The sequence below is a fragment of the Gallus gallus genome, chromosome 4 (genome assembly GCF_016699485.2).
Source record: "Gallus gallus isolate bGalGal1 chromosome 4, bGalGal1.mat.broiler.GRCg7b, whole genome shotgun sequence".
Lineage (NCBI taxonomy): Eukaryota > Metazoa > Chordata > Aves > Galliformes > Phasianidae > Gallus > Gallus gallus.
This window is the reverse complement of record NC_052535.1, coordinates 63,669,010-63,687,691: the sequence shown is the minus strand read 5'-3', so window position 1 is coordinate 63,687,691 and position 18,682 is coordinate 63,669,010. Positions and strand designations below refer to the sequence as shown.

Below are 18,682 nucleotides of genomic sequence, written 5' to 3'. Positions count from 1 at the left end.
CTTTTTTATTTTTCATCATAGCCACAAAATGAAAACCAACTCTAGTAGTGAGATGTTTGGTGTGAATTGACAGGTACATAGAAATCCCTGAATCACAGATGAGCGCACCAAAGCAGCATTAACTTAAGTTTTCCTAGACTTTACTTTTTTAATTATTTTTATTTTGTTCTTAAAATAAATGTACTACAAACAGGTGTAGTTCTGTTCTTTTTGCAAGGAGCACTTCTGTATGCCATACTAAGCATCAATGAACAAATTTACTTTAGCTCCTCCGCTTTCTTATACCACTGAAGTCAACAGGTGCAGTGGGTACTCAAAGTACTTTGAAGTTAAAGTCAGTTAAGCAGTGCACTGTTAATACAACCACAGCATATGATCAGATTTCTTAATGGCAGTAAATCTAATCCTCTGTGCCATATGTTAGATATTTTATTTTGTAAATGATGGCAGACACTTTGAAATCTGCTGTGTCAACTGTATGTTTAAGATTAACCTTCACAGAATTTAAAATTCTGATCAAGCTTGAGTCTCGATAGGGTTCCAATATGACCCTCTTCTTCCTCTCACATTATTCTCGTTATTCTCTTACATTTTATTATAAAAAAAAAAAAACTTATTTTAAATCTACTAACTATGAAGAATACTATTGACTCAACAAACACTCATTTATCCTTCTCATAAATACAAATTTGGAAAATAGATAAAATTTAGTATTGGCTACTGTCTGCTTGTGAAAGTTTTTTCTTTTTGTTTAGTACTGAAAAAATCCTTTCTCCAGAGAAGATCAACAGAGATCAGAGAGGAATGAATGGGTACTGGAGCACTGGAACAGGTTGCCCAGAGATGTGGAGTCTACTTCCACAGAGATATTCAAGACCCATCTGGACACCTACCTGTGTGACCTATTGTAGGGGACCTGCTTTAGCAGAGGTTTTGGACTCAATGATCTCTTAAGGTCCCTGTAGTTCTGTGATTTTGTGTAAGAAAATTTACCCATAAATACTGGCAAGCAACAATCTAATTTATGCTAAAGCTTATAAAGAAAATTCAGTATCAGTTTGACCCTGGTCTTCCTGAGTGTACTTTTGTCCTATTCCTGGTGTTAAATTGAAGTAAAACTGTCTAATACAAAGTTAAAGCATTTATTAGAAGCAAATCTAACTGATATTTTTCATAAACTAACACATGTCTAATATCAAATGTGTAACTTATCCATATATGTATGCATGTTATGATGACAGTAAAACATCAGTGAGAATTACATTTTTGTTCTGTTGAACAACTGTTGAAGTCAGGACAAGTATTCTGCATACTATAATAAGCCTTCTAAATCAAGCCTTCTAAAGTAAACCAGAGTATATACCCTTAATTCACACAGAAGTTGGACCTGGTATTTCAAATACAGAACAATCAAAGTTGTGATAGAAAGCAAAAGCTTTTACCACTGTGAAGCACCATTACCTAATCAGATGACAGAGCAACCACAAAAAAAAAAAAACAAACAAAAAAACCCAACAACAACAACAACAACAAAAGCTTTATTAACAGTAACATACAAAACCAAATGTTTGTGTCAAGGGTAATTTTTACCATGGCTGGTCAAGCAGACTTAAAATTCAAAGCTGCCTTTGTAGGAATTCACTATTTGGATTATGCAATATCTTTTGGTTGGTCAGGGAATGAGAAGTGAGTAAGAGGAGAGGAGGGGAGTGGAGTGGGAGAGGACTAACATTCATTTAGAAACCTTACAATTAACATACCTGTTACTTTCAGTCTGTCAGCTCCAATGACTATCTCATCTTCATCTGCAGAAAATAATACTTTTCCACCTTCACTTGCCCTCACTTCAAATCTCTTACACTGGGCCTCCACAGCATCAGCTCCTGAAAGGAAAGTGAATGGTTTATCTAAGAAATTTTGTAAATTTCAAAAGTATTCATCTGCATGCACAGAGTACCCTAAACATATATATGAGGATTTTGCCAAATAGTTTCCTTTCTGTAAGACTGGTAAATAGTTTGTCTTGCAAAGTAATGTTAAATGAATATAGAGAGTAAATTAGAGAGTTTTTCATTATTTTACACCAAGATGAAATTTAAAATAACTGTGGAAAACATCAATTTCAGTGTCATGTGGAAGGTAACACAAGAATTCATAATGTACACAAACTCTGTGAACTTGATGAAATGCCAGTACAGACGTGCTTTCAGGGGTTAGTTCAGCCAGAAGTGCAGTTTCTTGCCAATGGGAAAAAATAAATAAAATAAATAAAAGAGGAGACTACATTATGAAAATCAGATACTCAATGCAGAGGATAATGATATTCCTCATTGAGCTCTATTGCAAATTTGAACAGCAGAATAACAAAAATGAATGACAACAAAAAAGAGAGACATCACAATTTATTTCAGATTCTATGAAACATAAGTGCCAAATGTCTCAAAGCTCAAAAGATCTAGAATAATTATGAAATCAAATAGATCTATGGGATGACAGTGTAGAAAACTGCAGGTACCAAATCTCAAGTGCTTTGTAATTTATGGGCATTATCTTTATTCTTCACGTTTTGTCTGCTAAACTACTTTTTAAAATTACTTTATTAATCAGTGAAAGCAAAACCTTTGTTCTGAAAGTAGTGTTTAAAAGTGATGAACAGAATAAAGCATAACCAGCATAACGAAAATTTCAAGATTTCAGGAAATAATTATCTAACAATTTTCTCATTAATTCAAATTAAATTTAAAATGTACACCTGGAACAACTTATCAGTACAAATGGGTAAAAATTTCCTAGAAGGCTTCAGTGACAAATAAATCCACATTTATTATTTCAGTTTTATTAATCTGGATCATTGGTTTACTTCCATTTTGTGGAATTTTTCAGTTTAATATATACAAGTACATTATCAAAATATATAAGAAGAAATACAAAAAATGTGATACATAATTTGAGGTGAAGAACTGCAATAGCAGCCCTTAATTTGCAGAATCAGCTATTAAAAAAAAATCTTTCTATTAAGAAATGCAGGTTGTCCAAACTACCACTAAAATATTAATTCCAGTTTTTTATGCTTTTAATTTACATTGCACCCAGGTATTAACAGTGCAATGCTTGGTATTAGTTACTGTTGAAAGAGTGGTTAGTGTATTCAAGCCACTTGAGAGATTACTAAAAAAATTAATACATGTTAAGTTAATCTCTTTGATGTGGAACCAGATGTGACTGTTCTGAAATGGTTTGGAAAAGTTAAACTGCCTACAGGGTAATCAACGCTATCAAAATGGAATTCTGTTTCATTACATTTTCATTTCCCAGTTGAAATACGAGTAATCAGTTGCACGTGCAGTGTATTATTGTGTTATCTTCTCAGCTGTAATGCACTCTGCTATGTTCCAAAAACACTTTACAAATCTACATATTTAATAATTTTCTGAATTTCTAATAGTAGTACCAACAAAGAGAGAATCATCTCTCTGTGTATGAAGAAAGCAAACCTGAAATTTTACAGCTCCAACTTGTAGAGCAACCACACTGCTTATTATCAGATTATCCAGATGACTGTATGTCCTTTAATAAAGAATACATCAGTTGACAGAATCTTGGAAGAAAATCTAAGTTCCAGATTCCTTATGGAAATTTAATTTCTATCAAACATTTGATCACACAAAAACTTTCCAGCTCCACTGAAGATAAATGGACTTCATACTGAATATACAGTCTACTTCTCTATATATTTAACCTGGATTAAGGCAAAACTACACCAAGTTCTCTTGTTGTTTTGTGGCAAGAATTATTTACTTGCTGTTTCAGTTCTATAAAGTTTAATTAAATAATTAAATAAATACAATTCTGCAAAATTTAATTCATTTAAAGTATATAGATGATGTATATTTTATACTCATCCATATATCACATATACTGTTATAAACATAGGCTTGCTGTGCAGTAGTCGCATAATTGAAACTATTATTAAACCAGATGCATTAAAAATGGTAGCAAGTAAAAAACACTGAGTGTTATATATAATATGGATACAGAGAGAGTTATAATACTGCAACCAGAATTAAAACAAATGCAGATAAAATTTCAAGCAGAAACTGTGTGAACTGAACTGAATTCATGTTTTTAAAGTTTTGCATTTCGAAGTCAATATTACAATTAAAATATAACTTTGAAGATGGAAGAACAAATCCTGGGTAGCAGATAATGGTTTCTTTCACTGTATGGAGAGCATGTACAGTCATCATAGCTTGCTACCCCATTTGGATTTCCCCAACCAGCAGAGCTGAATCTCTTCTTCATAAATTTTGTAGTTATGTATATTTTGCTTGGTGATGCCCTGTATCACACTTTCTGCTGTGGGCAACAATATAAAGTGGTTTGGGGTTCTTTTTTTTCTTTTCTTTTTTTTCTTCCTGGGCAGTTCCCACAGCATTTATCTCCTTTCCAGTTTTCCATAAAATGATAAAACTAATGACGCTTCCAGGATATGAGATCTGCACCAGAAGTAATGCCTCTAATTTTATTATATTGGCCCACAGCATCAAAGGCAGTTGTTGGTTCTCCCCTCCTCATGATCTACAGACCCATTAGTGTGCTTAAATTGACAAGTAGTATAAATGGAAGCTCACATGATGTAAAATACGAAGTAAAACAAACAAACACCAAAAAAAAAACCAAAAAAAAAACCAACCAAACCCAGACCAGAAAAGATCAAATTAGAAGATGATTAGCAGATTTCTGTTTCCTTCATAAAAGACAGGAGGATGTCAGATCCAGATCCATCACAACAGTTTTCTTCCATAACAGAAAACTGCTTTCTCCTTTCCAGAAGCAAAATAGGTAGGAAGCTTTCAGTGTCTAACAACTTTAAGATCCCAGGTGCCTTGCTAACTGATGGGAGATAAGAGCAACAAAACAGCTTCACCAAAGAAATCATAATATTCACAAATGGAAACTCATGAAGTTTTAAAACTGTAAAGTTGAAATAACTTCTTCTAAGGTAAATGCAGTCCTTAGTTTTGATTTATAAAACATGCTCACTGTGTTATTTTGATCTGCAACTGTTGTTAGCGATTCAAGGAGGGATGACTATTCCAGGTGACTAATTAACATCAGATCTATTGAAAGTTTTTCTTCACAGAAAGAAATCTCTAAGAAATTTTTGAATATTCAGCTAACCATACAGTGCAATCTTTTCATCATTCAGCTGCAACTGCAATATTTATCTCCCTACGAATAGCCCAAGGAAAATAAAAATCTTTTCAGAGATATATTCATTTGTTATAGAAATTTTAAAAGTCTATACTACATATGCATTTAGAAGTCCTTTTTGTGCCTGAGATAAATTTTATCAAGACACTCTGTACATCTAGGGATGGTACAATTAAAAAATCCATTATTGGCATAACATAGAATTGGAAATTCCATAGTCTTCTAATAGGTATAAACTAGGACTTTATATCTCTGGGGTTTGTGATTTTTTGTGGACAATCAGACAAACATTTCCAAACTTTACTATCTACTTATATAAATCTTTTTTAAAGATAGAAATCGAGGCTAATTTACTGTAGATGACTCAGTAAGACACCTGCTAAAAATCTAAGCTGAACAATGGCTCCAAGTCTTGAATGAAATTACTCCTCACCCATATTTTTGATAACTCTTTCTGCTGCCAACTCAACATCTTTAACAACAGCAGCATGCTAATCACTTTCTTCTTTGAAGTATTCTCTGTAGCACTAAAGTGAAGAGGAACATCAGAAAGATCTCACATTTCTCTCAATTCATTTATTTATTTTTTGTTTCTCCAATTAAGTTAAAAATGACTTCACATTTATTTGTCCTTTTATTGTTCTTCACCTAAGTCATTCCTAGTTAGAGTAATATATTCTTACTAATATTAATGAGATGTCTGAACATCAGAGGAAGGTAAAAAAAAAAAAAAAAAAAAAAAGTTAAAATAAAATCTTAATGTCCTGTCAGGGACTTGTTAAAGGGCCAGATGCTGTAGGTAATTTAATAACGCTTAGCACACAGCAGCAGTCTTGTGAATGTCAAGACAAATGCACAGCACATGCTTTTGCAGTTAAATGATATATTAGCAGTTAATACAGCTAAGGACAAAGAATTAGTACCATCTTTTGAAGATATATGCTATATCCCTCAAAACCTATATACCTACAAATAATGCCTATTATTTTTTTCTTTGGAATTTTTCTTTCACAAAAGGAAATTACTTTTTCCTGCTCTGAACATTTGGGTAGTAGTTATGCTTTCTGTATTGGCCAACAGTGCATGAGTAAAAACAGCATGACAGATGGCAATGGATTAATATTTAAACAATAACACTTCTGCACCAACTTGCAAACCATTAATGACCTCTTTCCACTCAAACACTTCTTCTACAGTTAACCCAACCACAGCTCAGAATTGCCTTTCCACTATTCAGAAAAATGTTTTCTTTTTTTAAAAAAAAAGAGACTGAGAATTTAGATATTTAAAAACAGGCCCAAAATATCATTTTTCCTAATTTTCATCTGGAAATAGTGGAAATATTCAGCCTTGCATTTCACATGCAATGAGGTAGAAAACTGTAATGGTTTTGGCTGGGATAGAGTTAATTTTCTTTTTAGAGACTCATATGATTCTGTGTTTAGGATTTTTATGAAAAGAGAGGTGATAGCACACCAATATTTAAGTAGCTGCATAATAGTGCTGCACAAAGCCAAGGACAACTGCAGAAGAAAATGTAACATAAACCTCCTTACATATGACTTTAAGGCTGTCAAACCTTAGGAACTGAGCCTGACTGTTCAGAAGGCATCTTTTCCCCCACATGCTTGACCTTTTCTTATCAAATCTAGATTACTGAAACAAAAACACACTGGAGACCAGGTATTTGGTGTTTCAAAAATAGTATCAGACTAGTATGAAAATAACAATGCGTGTTTTTCTTTTTGTTTGCCAGTTGCAGATAGCAAAAGATGTTGTCTTCATTTGATCAATACATCTCCAGATACCTACTAACACAATCTGTACTTTGCATCCTAGGTAGAAATAGACTTACTGAGCTCAGACAAAAGCAAAGAAAAGGTGTTGGGTCAAAGCTCTAATATGGAAAAGTTTTAATTTCTCAACTTTTAGAGTGTCAGTATTTCAACAGGAAAACTATTATTTTTAAGATTTGAAGAAGACTGTGTGAATTGTGCTAGTACAGACAATAGTAATTAAAGTAATGGATCTTTTATGCATAGTGGAGAACTTTGCTATTGCTGTTAAGAACCAAGAAAGTACCTAGCAAAAATTGCACAAAATTTAAATACTGTCCTACTACAGCTTGCATTTGTGTTCATTCCTGTGGAAATGCTGAATTCTTGAGGAACCAACTGACACTGTTGGTTCATCAAGTTGGTTGGCTCTTGTACACAGGAAGGAACTTTTAGGTTAAACAATGACACTGCTTACCAGAAAAGATTACTATTTGGGCCTAATAAGTAACATAAAAAGCTTACCGCACTTTTTATAGCACCTTTTCATCTGATAGTTCATAAGCAGGATGCAAGATATATTTTAAACCATAGAGTATTTCAAATATTAAGCAGCAATGTTGTGTTATGTCTGCACATCATGTATAACTAAGATATGAAAGATATTGCTTAAAAATTGATAATGTACCTATATACTATGTAAAATATCTGACTTTTTCAAATAGATCTCGTTATTCAAATGCAAATTGAAACACGGACCATTGGTGATATTGTGTATTTAATACTTCTGTGACTTAACTATATAATGAAAGTTTTAAAAAGCTTTATTTTCCAGTCAGTTAATGCAAAGGTTAGTCACAAGAGCCTATGCTGAATGTCAAATATACATGAAACTAATTTACAAATGAAACAGAAGTCAAAACTGGAAGAGTTGTTAGCAACTTTTTTTTTTTTTTCTAACTAGTCCATTAACTATTACTACCTTTTAAAGCTGAAGCAAAACAAACAAGGTGGAAGGTTTTATATTATTGCCAGATGAACAGAGAAGTGCAGGAAAAAGAAAATACAGATTAATTTCATTCAAATAATATGTTAGTTTTTAAAAAGCTAATGTGGCAGACCAATAAAGTGCTGGCAAAAGGGTAGAGGTTTTGATCAGTTTTCAGAGCTTCTTATTTTCCTAATCCTATACTTCAAGACAATCAATTAATGGTAATAGATTCCCACCGTATCTCAGCTAAATCCATTAATAATATATCTAAACATACCTTATGTGAGCTGCTATTACCAAAAAAATTTCATAGCCCAGATGGTTTTTAAGGCTTTTCTAGAGATTAGACAGACAGAAATAGAGACAAGATTACATTGCCTAGTAAATTATCAGAAGGGATGAGACTCAGATTCCAGCTGGAAGTTATGAGCAACATGGCTTGCTTTCTGACTGGCTCTTGGCTCTTCTCACATGTTTTGCCAGGAGGACACTTAAGGCCATATGGCCTCTCAGACATCACTCATCCTACTGTCTATGGTAATGTCCACAGTTGAAGGAGGTCCTTTACCCTGCAGGAAGTACAAGGTAGCCATCCTGTACCAGAAAGCCACAAATTTGCCTCAGTTTTAAAGCTCTAAAAATAACAGACAAATTATACTTTCAACTCATGATAAATTGTTTATATTCCTACACTTTAAAAGTGTTGGAATTTAAATACTATACTTCCTATGCTGGCCATAAACTTTTGTATGAAAGACTGTAACAGTTATACATTCAAAGTTAATAATGTTAGGCTGTATAATTATCTAATTATTCTCTCAATCAACAGGTAACTGGTTGGTAAAACAAGGGGAAACCCTAGATAACAGAGAATTGTTTATCAGAAAATTAAATACACAATTCAAAACTACTGAGCAATAGCAAGCTATGCAAATAATTTAGCACAGAAATTAGGAATTCTGTGTTTGTTATCTTAGAGTAGAAAAGGAAGAGAGAGAGAGAATAAATGTACAAATAAGAACCTTTGCCAAAATGAGAAAAGCCTGACTAATGAGAAAATCCTGGAAAGGAAAATTTTAAGCTACTACATACCCAGTCTGAAGTTCAATGTGAAATACTCCTGTTTGTACATCAGTGCAAATGCTTGGCCACAAAGCCATCCAGATATGGTACAAGTGACCTGTCAGCATTTCTGATTTACACCTTTTAAAGTGGTTTGAAGGACCAATTTTTTTTCCTGTCTATTTTAGTTGAGGAATACAAATTCAGAAAATCCTGAGAAATGGGTAACTCAATAGCAAACTTTGGGTGATATGTCTCCTTGACAGTTATTCATAATCTGATTGCACCACTTTTTTTTTTTTTAATCACAGCTTTTTTTTTTTTTTTAATGTAAAAATAATACTAGTGGATTGTTTAATATACTATAGATTTTTGAAGATTCACTTTGGTTTTGGGACTATAGGTAGGCAAATTTCTCTTTAAGGGAAAGAAGAGTGATGACAAAAGACAACTACAAGAAAATGGACTGAGGTGTTTACAAAGCAAACAAAGGTACTGAAGTCTTTGCAAAAGGAACATCAGTTATTTCAGTCACTTTGGAAGTGAAGGGGTAGTAGGATTTGCTATGTGGTAGGACATAAGCAAAGCTGGGCACAGGTGACTGGCACATGTAATATAGGTAAGAAGGAGGAAAGGGACTATTTCCACTTCTACAAGGTTACACACCTCTTGCTTTGAATGCACAATTATTTCTGCTCCAATAACCTACATACTCTTGATGGAACACAGCAAGTAAACAAGTAAATTTTCTAACAAAGAAAACAATAACAAGAATACTTGAATACACAGCAGAAATTTTGTGGTAAATGGAAGAATCATCAAACCTGGCTAGTTATTTGAAAAGATTTATCTTATAAAATCAATATAAAATCATCATAAAAACAAGAATTTGCCTGTCTTTTCTTCCTTTATGCAACAGAAAGTTTTGGAAGGGAGACAGGAACAACACATTTTGAATGTTAGGTGCCCATTAATTTCTTTGATTTCCAATAGCAGAATGTTCAGGCTTTAACTGATTGTACTCTGGTAGTTATGTATGCCTAGACCAACAAACGTTATATTATAAATTTCACAATAAGAAATAACTTTATATGTATTCAAGATTGTGTGAGGAATTTATACAAAAGAAAGAATGTTCATATAAGTAAGAATAAAGGCCATACAACTATTATGAGAAAAATAGGAAGATGAGGAATAAAGTCAATACAATATTGTAATTTAGCAAACTCCCCCTTCCCAGTCACTGCACCATCTGCAAACTGATTGAGAAGCTTACAGGTGTTCACTGTAATGACTGTAATGTAAGAACATGTTTTCATCAGGCCTTTGTGTTTTTATAATCTTAGCTTCTATCGTAACATCTTTAGATAAAATCACTGTTCATTCAGCAAGATTCACTCAGCAAGAATGGTGCCAGCAATGAGGATCTTATGTATTTCAGCCAAACTGAGTATCTGCCACAGGCAAGTCTTCTTTTTAGCAATAAGATAAAGTGGAAGATTTATTAATACAGCTACCAGATGAAACAGAACTGCGTTCCATAAACACACTGGCAAGTACAATATGGCTAGAACAGGTGTTTCCTCATCTGTATCTCTGAGCTAGCCTGTTTACCTTTGTACACTCATTTGATGTGGTTATTCAGGAAAATCAGTGCAGATGTGTCTTGCTCTACACGGTACTTGCCAAAGGTTTTTTGCAACATGAAGCTACAGTTTTCAGCTGATACAAAAGCTCAGTGTAGATCACAACCAGAGTTTAACTTAAAACTTTACCAATCAACCTACCCTTGATTGATTCAGGAGGAAAAAGGGTGGATAAACAGAGCTTAACCAAGAAGTGAAGTGAGGGAAAAGAAAAAAAGAAAGAAAGAAAAAAAAGATATAGAGTCTAAGGGATAACTCCTCAAATTCATACATACATTATTACGTTACACACATTTGTATATATTTCATCCCATTCCCAGTCAATATGCATTGTTTTATGACTTTGTACTGGCATTCTTAACAAGCAGTGAATATTTTCAGTACTATGATAGCAATGAAATCATGATATATTACTTCAATAGTAATACATATTTATCAACAGTAAGTAGAATTTATGACAAAAAAAAATGTTTATAAATTGGGCAGGGAATAAAAACATTTAAAGAAGAATCAAAACAAGGAATCTATAGTGAAACAAATAGAGGATTTTTTATTTCTATTTCATTTGGAATGTTGATTGGGTAATATTTTATACTTCGCAAAATATCAGAGACTATTCGTTGACAGGCAGTATGAACGCTTTCTATTTAAATGTTCTGGTGGCTCGAAAAGCATTTGAGTTTCTGTTTTGTTTTTTTCCATTCTGATACTTCAAATGATTTTCAATATATGCTGGTACAAATACATTGTAAAAATAATGGGAACAAACCAATTTCCACTGAAATAATGGAAAAATGACAGAACTTGTAAGAAAATGATGGTTATTTTCTCTTTGAAATTGCTGTTGAAACACATTTTGCTGACTTTTTTGCTTTGTTACAGCTGTCTAAAAAATAATCTTTTCTCATTAAGCTATGTCTTAACTACGCAGGTCCATTCCTACTTTCTCTGCCTTCAGCTAATGCTGAATTATACTTTTATGATCCACTGTTTCTTTTTGGAATATAGTGACAAGAGTTTTTTCTGATTCCAATATTTTATCCTCTGTATTAATTAAGATATTCATAAATCTAAACTGATATACATAACAGTCAATAATGAACACTCACCTACTGTCAGTTGTCCAGTTAACTGTCCCATGTGATTTCTTGCATTCACTGTTACATTTCTGTCAGACTGTAAGACCAGTGGGCTATCCTGGGAAACATGTATAAGACAATAAATGAGAGAAAAAGAGTTGAGGTAGAATTAAGTTAGAACTAAACATGCATGTTGAGAGGGGAGTTGTGTCAAACAATTGTTTGCTTAGAATTTGAATAACAATATTCTTTTTAAGCCTAAATCATGAGAGCATAGAATCCCTTGTGTAGAAATCAGAGTTAAACCTAATGTATACAACTTGGGCTTTAGCTCTTGAAGGTATGACAAAGTCAAAAATTCAAAAAACCTAATACAAACCTGTTTCATTATCATTTTCCATATATTCATTACGAATACTTATGAATACTTTTCTAACTACCTCATCAACACTATTCTACATAATTCTATTAAGCTGTACAAATTTAAGAATTTGGATTGCATTTACCAAAACTTTTCCAAACACAGCCATGAATGCCTTTGAAGGTAGCAAGTATAATTATTGCCAAAAAGCAAAAAAGAGAGCACTATAATGCAAGGTCATATAACACATCATTTGTTATCTTACTATTTTTTGAAGGCACTTTCACAGAACCTTTTTGAGATATCTAGATTTATTTATTTATTTTGCAGCTTTCATTTATATCTGTTTGCTCAGACACAATGCTGTAAAATTTTTTTCTTCAATTCTGATTTGTGAGGGCTTTGCTTCAGCTCAATAAAATAAATAAATAAATAAATAAATATAGTACGGGGCCTAAACTTCTTCAGAATTCATAGAAGCTGCAGGAAAGTCTATTGAGCAGCTGATGTAAGAGAAGTATATCCAATACCAGTACACACCTCTCGGAAACAGCTGAGTAACTGCCTTAGATATAAATGATTAGAGGCTAGGAAAATATTTTGGAGGATTATTACATGATCCTTCTGTTCTTAAATTTTTCCCTGGACATTCATTATTGGATATTATTGTATTTAGTTCATTAGATTAAATTAACTTCTTTTTGTGAGGATGTGTGACAATAAAAAAGTTCTTCCCATTCTTGAAAGATTTTAAGAAGAGAAAAGAGTTAAGGAGTCATGCAAACAGATTTATTTTTAACTGGATGATGCATTCAGTTTGCACTTAGAGCTTCTACACCCTGTAATCCTTTCCTTTTAATCCATGGCTATCCTCTGCAAGTAACACTTTTCCCAGATGTTTTCACAATAATTATGAATCTTAGCCGGTACTCAGTGCCCTGGAAAGTCTGAAATTATTCTGAGCTAATTTCTAAGCTCAGGTGTGCTTCTTCTCTCACTGGACCCTGTGACCACTTTCATGTCCTTCTAATTATCTCTGCATCATGGAATCTGGCAGATGAAAGTCGCTATTTGACATGTCCATATTTCCAGATAAAGCGTTATAATTATCAGTGAGACACTGTGTTCAGTGTGACTGATTTGAGCCGTGCATGTGATGCAATCAAGGGAGCTTTTGGCAACAAAAGCAGCTGCTTAGATCCTTTTTCTCAACATTTGATTTGATTTCCACTTTCCTTATGGTCCTTTGAAGATGATTAGGCTCAGGAAAATTCTGCTCTGGGAAAGGAGGTTGTCTTGGCAGACAGCTGTATGGCCAGAATATATTTTTAAGGAGCCCTTTTCACTTTTCTAGAGTCAGTAGAGGAGAAGAGGCTTTTCACTTGGAATAATATATCCCTTAGCAAGGGAAGGTGCTCTCAAACCTATTTTTGCCTTCTTAGCTGAGGATTAAGCAATTTACACTTCCAGTGTTCATGGTCTGATCTGAGGGATTTTTTCACCTAACTAAAATACTTAAATAGATTTTCAAGCTAACCTTGCCTCATAGGTTTCTTATGCTCAGGCTCTAATTGTGAATAAAGATCTTGGGTATCAAATTTTCAAACACAGGATAATGAAAGTTTAGGTGAACTAAGCATTCTTTCTTCTCCTTTCCTTCTCTTATTTAAAAGATAAGAAGAGGGATAAAGAAGCTAAGAACTTATATCTGTATTCCTTAGTTCCTAGATATCAAATATGTAGCTGCAAGCTTAAATTCTGAACCAAATACATCAAGTGGCAAACTCATATCAATTTAAGTCCAACATTTTATCTACAGCATGTGCTGCACTGCTGTTTCCACAGGAAGTGCCTAAAAAAGAGTTTCAAAGTGTTCACACGTAGACTACTCAGAGGAGATGGCTACTTAGAGAAAACTTTGTTAAAATCACTGAAATTTTAGATCTACAAGATGACTATACAGTGAGATGAGTGTCAGTCATATGAATGCAAATTAACAGATATCTGTAGCGTTAACATGTTGGATAATTATATGTCTGAGTCACTAAATCTGCCACTCTCTTAATGTGAACTTCAGCTTGTACTTTAATGGACATGATGATGATGGTCCACAAAATGCCTTACATTCAAGTATTGATAGGGTTTGTCAGTACTTATCAATAGGATTCATAATATTGATAGAAGTTTATCATCATACTTTTTTTTCCTGGAAATTGGAAATTTAAACAAATGTTGTGATTAATATATAAAAGCATTAAGTAAATAAAGATAATTCAGCTCTCCAAATACTATGAATAAAGAAGATTTGTTCTGAAGACAAATAAGCCTAGGAAATTATTTTCTAGTGAAAAAATGTATAAGAACCATATTGGTATATTAGTAAACCATTTTAAGGAGTTAATGAAAAAAGTTCTAAGTAATGCATGATAAAAAAAAGAAAAAAAAAAGAGTGCAAAGATAGAATCATAGAGTGTCTTGGATTGGAAGGAGCCTGAAAGATCATCTAGCTCTAACTCTCCTTCCATTGGCAGAGACACCTCCCACTAGACCAGGTTGCTCAAATTCCCATCCAATCCAGCCTTGAACACCTCCAAGGATGGGGCCATCCACAGCTTCTCTATGCAGCCTGTGGCAATCCATCACCACCTTCTGAGTAAAGAATTTCTCTTCTTAATGTCTTCTGGTTTAAAACCATTTTCTTATATATTCCAGTTTTTTTTTTTGTTTGTTTGTTTGTTTTGTGTTGTTGAAATCTAAAATCTAATTCTAAAGCAGGATCAGTTGCAATTAAGGAAATAATGGTTTTAATTACATTTAATTATAGTACCGACCTTCAGCATCACTTTTTATGTTTAGAAGTATCATGCAAGTATCATTAGTTCACTTTTATCATTTTTAAGAAAGGAAAGGAAATGAACTCTGGAAATTATTCAGTTAAAATAAATAAATAAATAAAAAGAAAAAAACCCGAACCTGAATATTCTTCTTGTATATCCTCAGCATAAAAGAAAACACAGTGCAGTGCATCATCAAGCAAAGTATATGCAACAACAAAATTTGTGGAGAATAAATTTAATTCTGTTGGTAGGGGATGTTCTTGTTAATCTGTTTCCTTGATCAATATCATTACACATTCCTACCTTAAAAATGCTCACTGGGTCTCTGACCTCTTATTGGTCACATATATCATCTAGCTTCATGACAGAGAAAACCTGTTAGATATAGTAATTTAAATAGAGTAATATGCAGTCCTCCAGAGAGCCACATGTACTGGTAAAGATGCACAGTGATTTTTGCTATAGCCTCCAGACAAAAATAACCTCCTTGTTTTACTTCCTCATATAATGCACCATGAAATTTTTATTATGGCAGTACTCAGTCATGCATAGAAAAGATTAGTGATAAAGCAGAAGCAGATATTTAAATAGCAGGAAAGAAAAGATGTGACTTTTCTGGAACTGATTTAAACATCAAACAAAATTTCAAATGTACTTCAAATATAAACATCTCAACTAAAAATAAAACAAGACCACAAATGCACTTGGAGGAAGCTTGTTAAATGCCCACAGCTCACTCCTAAGTCATTAAGCTTGTGAAAAAGTGAGTAAAATTGTATATTACTGAGTTGCAACGCCCCCAGAAAGATTTAATTATGACAAATGTAGGAAACGAATGCAAGTTTTAAAATCTGAACCCAAAACAGTAAGGGTGGAATGACTGTCCATCCTTGCAAACTATCATTTCTTGTTGTGTAGGTATATCACTTATTGAATGGATTTTTGACATTAAGGTAAATTCAACAGTCCATTACATTCTTTTAAATGCTGAGAAGCAGTGCTCCATTTTCTGTTTGTGTGGAAGTGTAAAACATGTTATTCTGCTATATTGCAACAAGAAAGTATTTCTCATGTCTTTTTATCCTTAAGTGCTAGAACTCAAAAGATAGTAGCAGGTTACTCCACGAAGTTGAAGATTTTTTTTAGGAAGAAATGTACAAACCAAAGTATATCCAGACATCTGCAAGTTTTGTCCCACCATTCTCTATTGAAGGATCATTTCTCTACAGTTCAGATTGTTTTCATTTTAGACTAAATAACTGAGAGACAAAAAAAAATCATACTGTAGTCAGTCTGATAACCTGCACATATGTTCAAGTTTTAGAGGATTTCCAGTTCCTGAGATGTCTATGACTGAAGAAAGGGACTGTCACTCCAATTCATTTGATGTGTAACAGGAAGTGTGTCAGTTTAAACGCAAATACATTGTTCCACAAATAAAAAGCTATCCACAATCTAAAACAAAACAAAACAAAACAAACAAACAAAAACCTAAAACCAAACCAACCAACCAAACAAAAAAACCCTTCCAAATCAAACCTAGTCCATTATACGTTCATCTGATCCTGTAGGCAATCTGACATAAAAGCATGTCAGTAGGCTCTGGGTTCCATTTTTGTGGCACCTTTCAATATCCAGCAAAGGACCATATGGAAGCAGTATTTCCATCACCACTTTTTATTTCACTATTATCTCTATGATGGAAAGTTTCAAATTTCTTAAGCTTTAGGCTTAAGAAGGATGAACAAACTCGAACAAATTACATAAACAGTAACAGAGATCTGAAATGAATAGTATAGATAAGGCAAAGCAGAAAAAGAAAACTTGCTATCAATAAGAACTGTTAAAAAGTCTATTTAGTGCATATTAAAATTAATAAATTGTATATAAATATGACATAAAAGAAAAGCAGAATAAACCAGATATTTTAAAAATATTTTATTAATCTAAAATAAAACTTCCAATATTACACTTAACGTTTTACAGAAAGTTAAGGTGGATGTAACCTATGGTGAAATGATGCTACCAGTATTAGCAGCAGCTTCAATAGCAAGTCAGAAATTGTTATCTTTATTTTTTATTTCTTCACGCAGCTATATTAGTTTCTACAATGCTGAGATTTCCTGATAAGACTTCCTTGAAGCAGAATCAGTCACTCCTGGATCTTAATTACCTTGACAATATTTCTAGCACTGCTAGTTCTCTTTATCCCTATACTAAATAAAAAGAAGTACAGGCATCTCAAATGAACTCTGAAACACCCTACCTACCAAAAAGGGGGGAAAAAAGGAAATATTATGGTTACTTCATTGAGCCTTCCTCTGAAAGCACTTGTTACTTATTTCATCAATTGTTAGATGCACCCTGTCTACATTACTACAGTTGTTTGATGCAAGCACTATAATTCTATGGTTTATCATTAGGCTTTGATCAAGACGTCAAAAAAAGAAATAAGAACAGCAATGACAGGCATTATGGACAATTTGCTGATTATCTCTTGTAATATCTATTATGAAAAGTGTACTACTCTACATATTCAAAAAGCTTCTTTATCGTGATAAATGTTGCTGTGTTCGGCACTGGTTATGGCAATGGTCTCAGCATGTATTTTATCAGCTGTAAAGTACAGCAGTTCACTCCAAAAATGTCTTTGCAGCATTAAGGTAACACCTGTGGTGTTATGGAGAAAAGTCCCTTTTGGGTATCTAGCTATAACAAGCACATAACTTTTCACAGTCTTTGGCTTCAAGCAGGAGAAGCAAACTTTGTAACTCTTCTGTCTTAAGACAAAACCATGACCTACACTTCTGCACAGTCACTCCAGTCTTCTTTCAGGAACAATCCCCTATCTTCTCATAAGAATCAGTTCAGTCCTGTTATTTCCTTATCCTTTTTTCTTGTTCATTGGGCTACCTTGGGTGATGCTACACCTGTAGATCCTCTGCTTTCCTCCACCCTTCTTCTCTACTACACACCATTCTTGATGCTATGGCTCAAGCTGAATTTCTGAAAGGAAACAACACGTGCTGACAAGTGTTATTCCCACCTGAGGGAAAAGTGTGGTTATCTCATATTCATTACCCAGAAAAGTGTAATAAAATCCACAGTTAGCAAAGATTGCTCACATAAAAGGGAATTAAGATGGCTGATACCTAATTTAGCTGGCACAGATTTTGAAGAGGTATGCAAGCAGCTAGTAAGTGAGACAACAATACTCTCTGCTTTTCAGTACTTCAGGTAGAACCACTGCAACATCTTCAATTGAATTATTGTTTTTCAATAAAATATATAGTTTTTGTCACCAAATATTGCAAGGAATCAATACAATTTTGAGATTGTTAAATCAAGAGTATCTCATGATTTAGCAAACATCACGTACACGTTGTGTACTTACCTTTAATTCTGATATACTAACATTTAGAAATTGACCTTAAAAAGTAAAAGATTTTGTTGTTGCACATTCTTTTACCTTGTAAAACTTCAATAAGAAGCTCTGCCATTAGTGCGATGCAAACTTGACCCGTATCTGAGCTCACAGTTGGTTATGTGTCTCCTCTAAAACTTATGATCTGTGGACAGAAGATATTCATCCCTACATTTGTTGTTGGACATGACTTTGTTCAGACTTGCCAGTCACAGATTCAAAAGAGTCATTAGTCCTTTCTTGAGGACAAAATAAGAAAATAAAATTCTGTAGAGAGGATTATAGCTCAGGAA

At 33.4% G+C, this 18,682-nt stretch overlaps 1 protein-coding gene across 11 annotated transcripts in view; it reads right to left on the bottom strand.

The window, feature by feature from the left end:
- SGCZ (sarcoglycan zeta) overlaps positions 1-18,682 on the bottom strand; it is a 360,204-nt gene that overhangs the window by 49,102 nt on the left and 292,420 nt on the right. For all 11 annotated transcript variants that reach the window (XR_005859307.2, XR_005859308.2, XM_040699469.2 and 8 more), the window contains 2 exons: positions 11,798-11,885; positions 1,761-1,883 (listed from right to left, as the gene is read on the bottom strand). Coding sequence is in view for 9 of the 11 variants with exons in the window: in XM_040699469.2 (XP_040555403.1) it covers positions 1,761-1,883; positions 11,798-11,885 (211 nt within the window). In the remaining 2 variants the exon portion in view is untranslated. The remainder of the gene's footprint in view (positions 1-1,760; positions 1,884-11,797; positions 11,886-18,682) is intronic.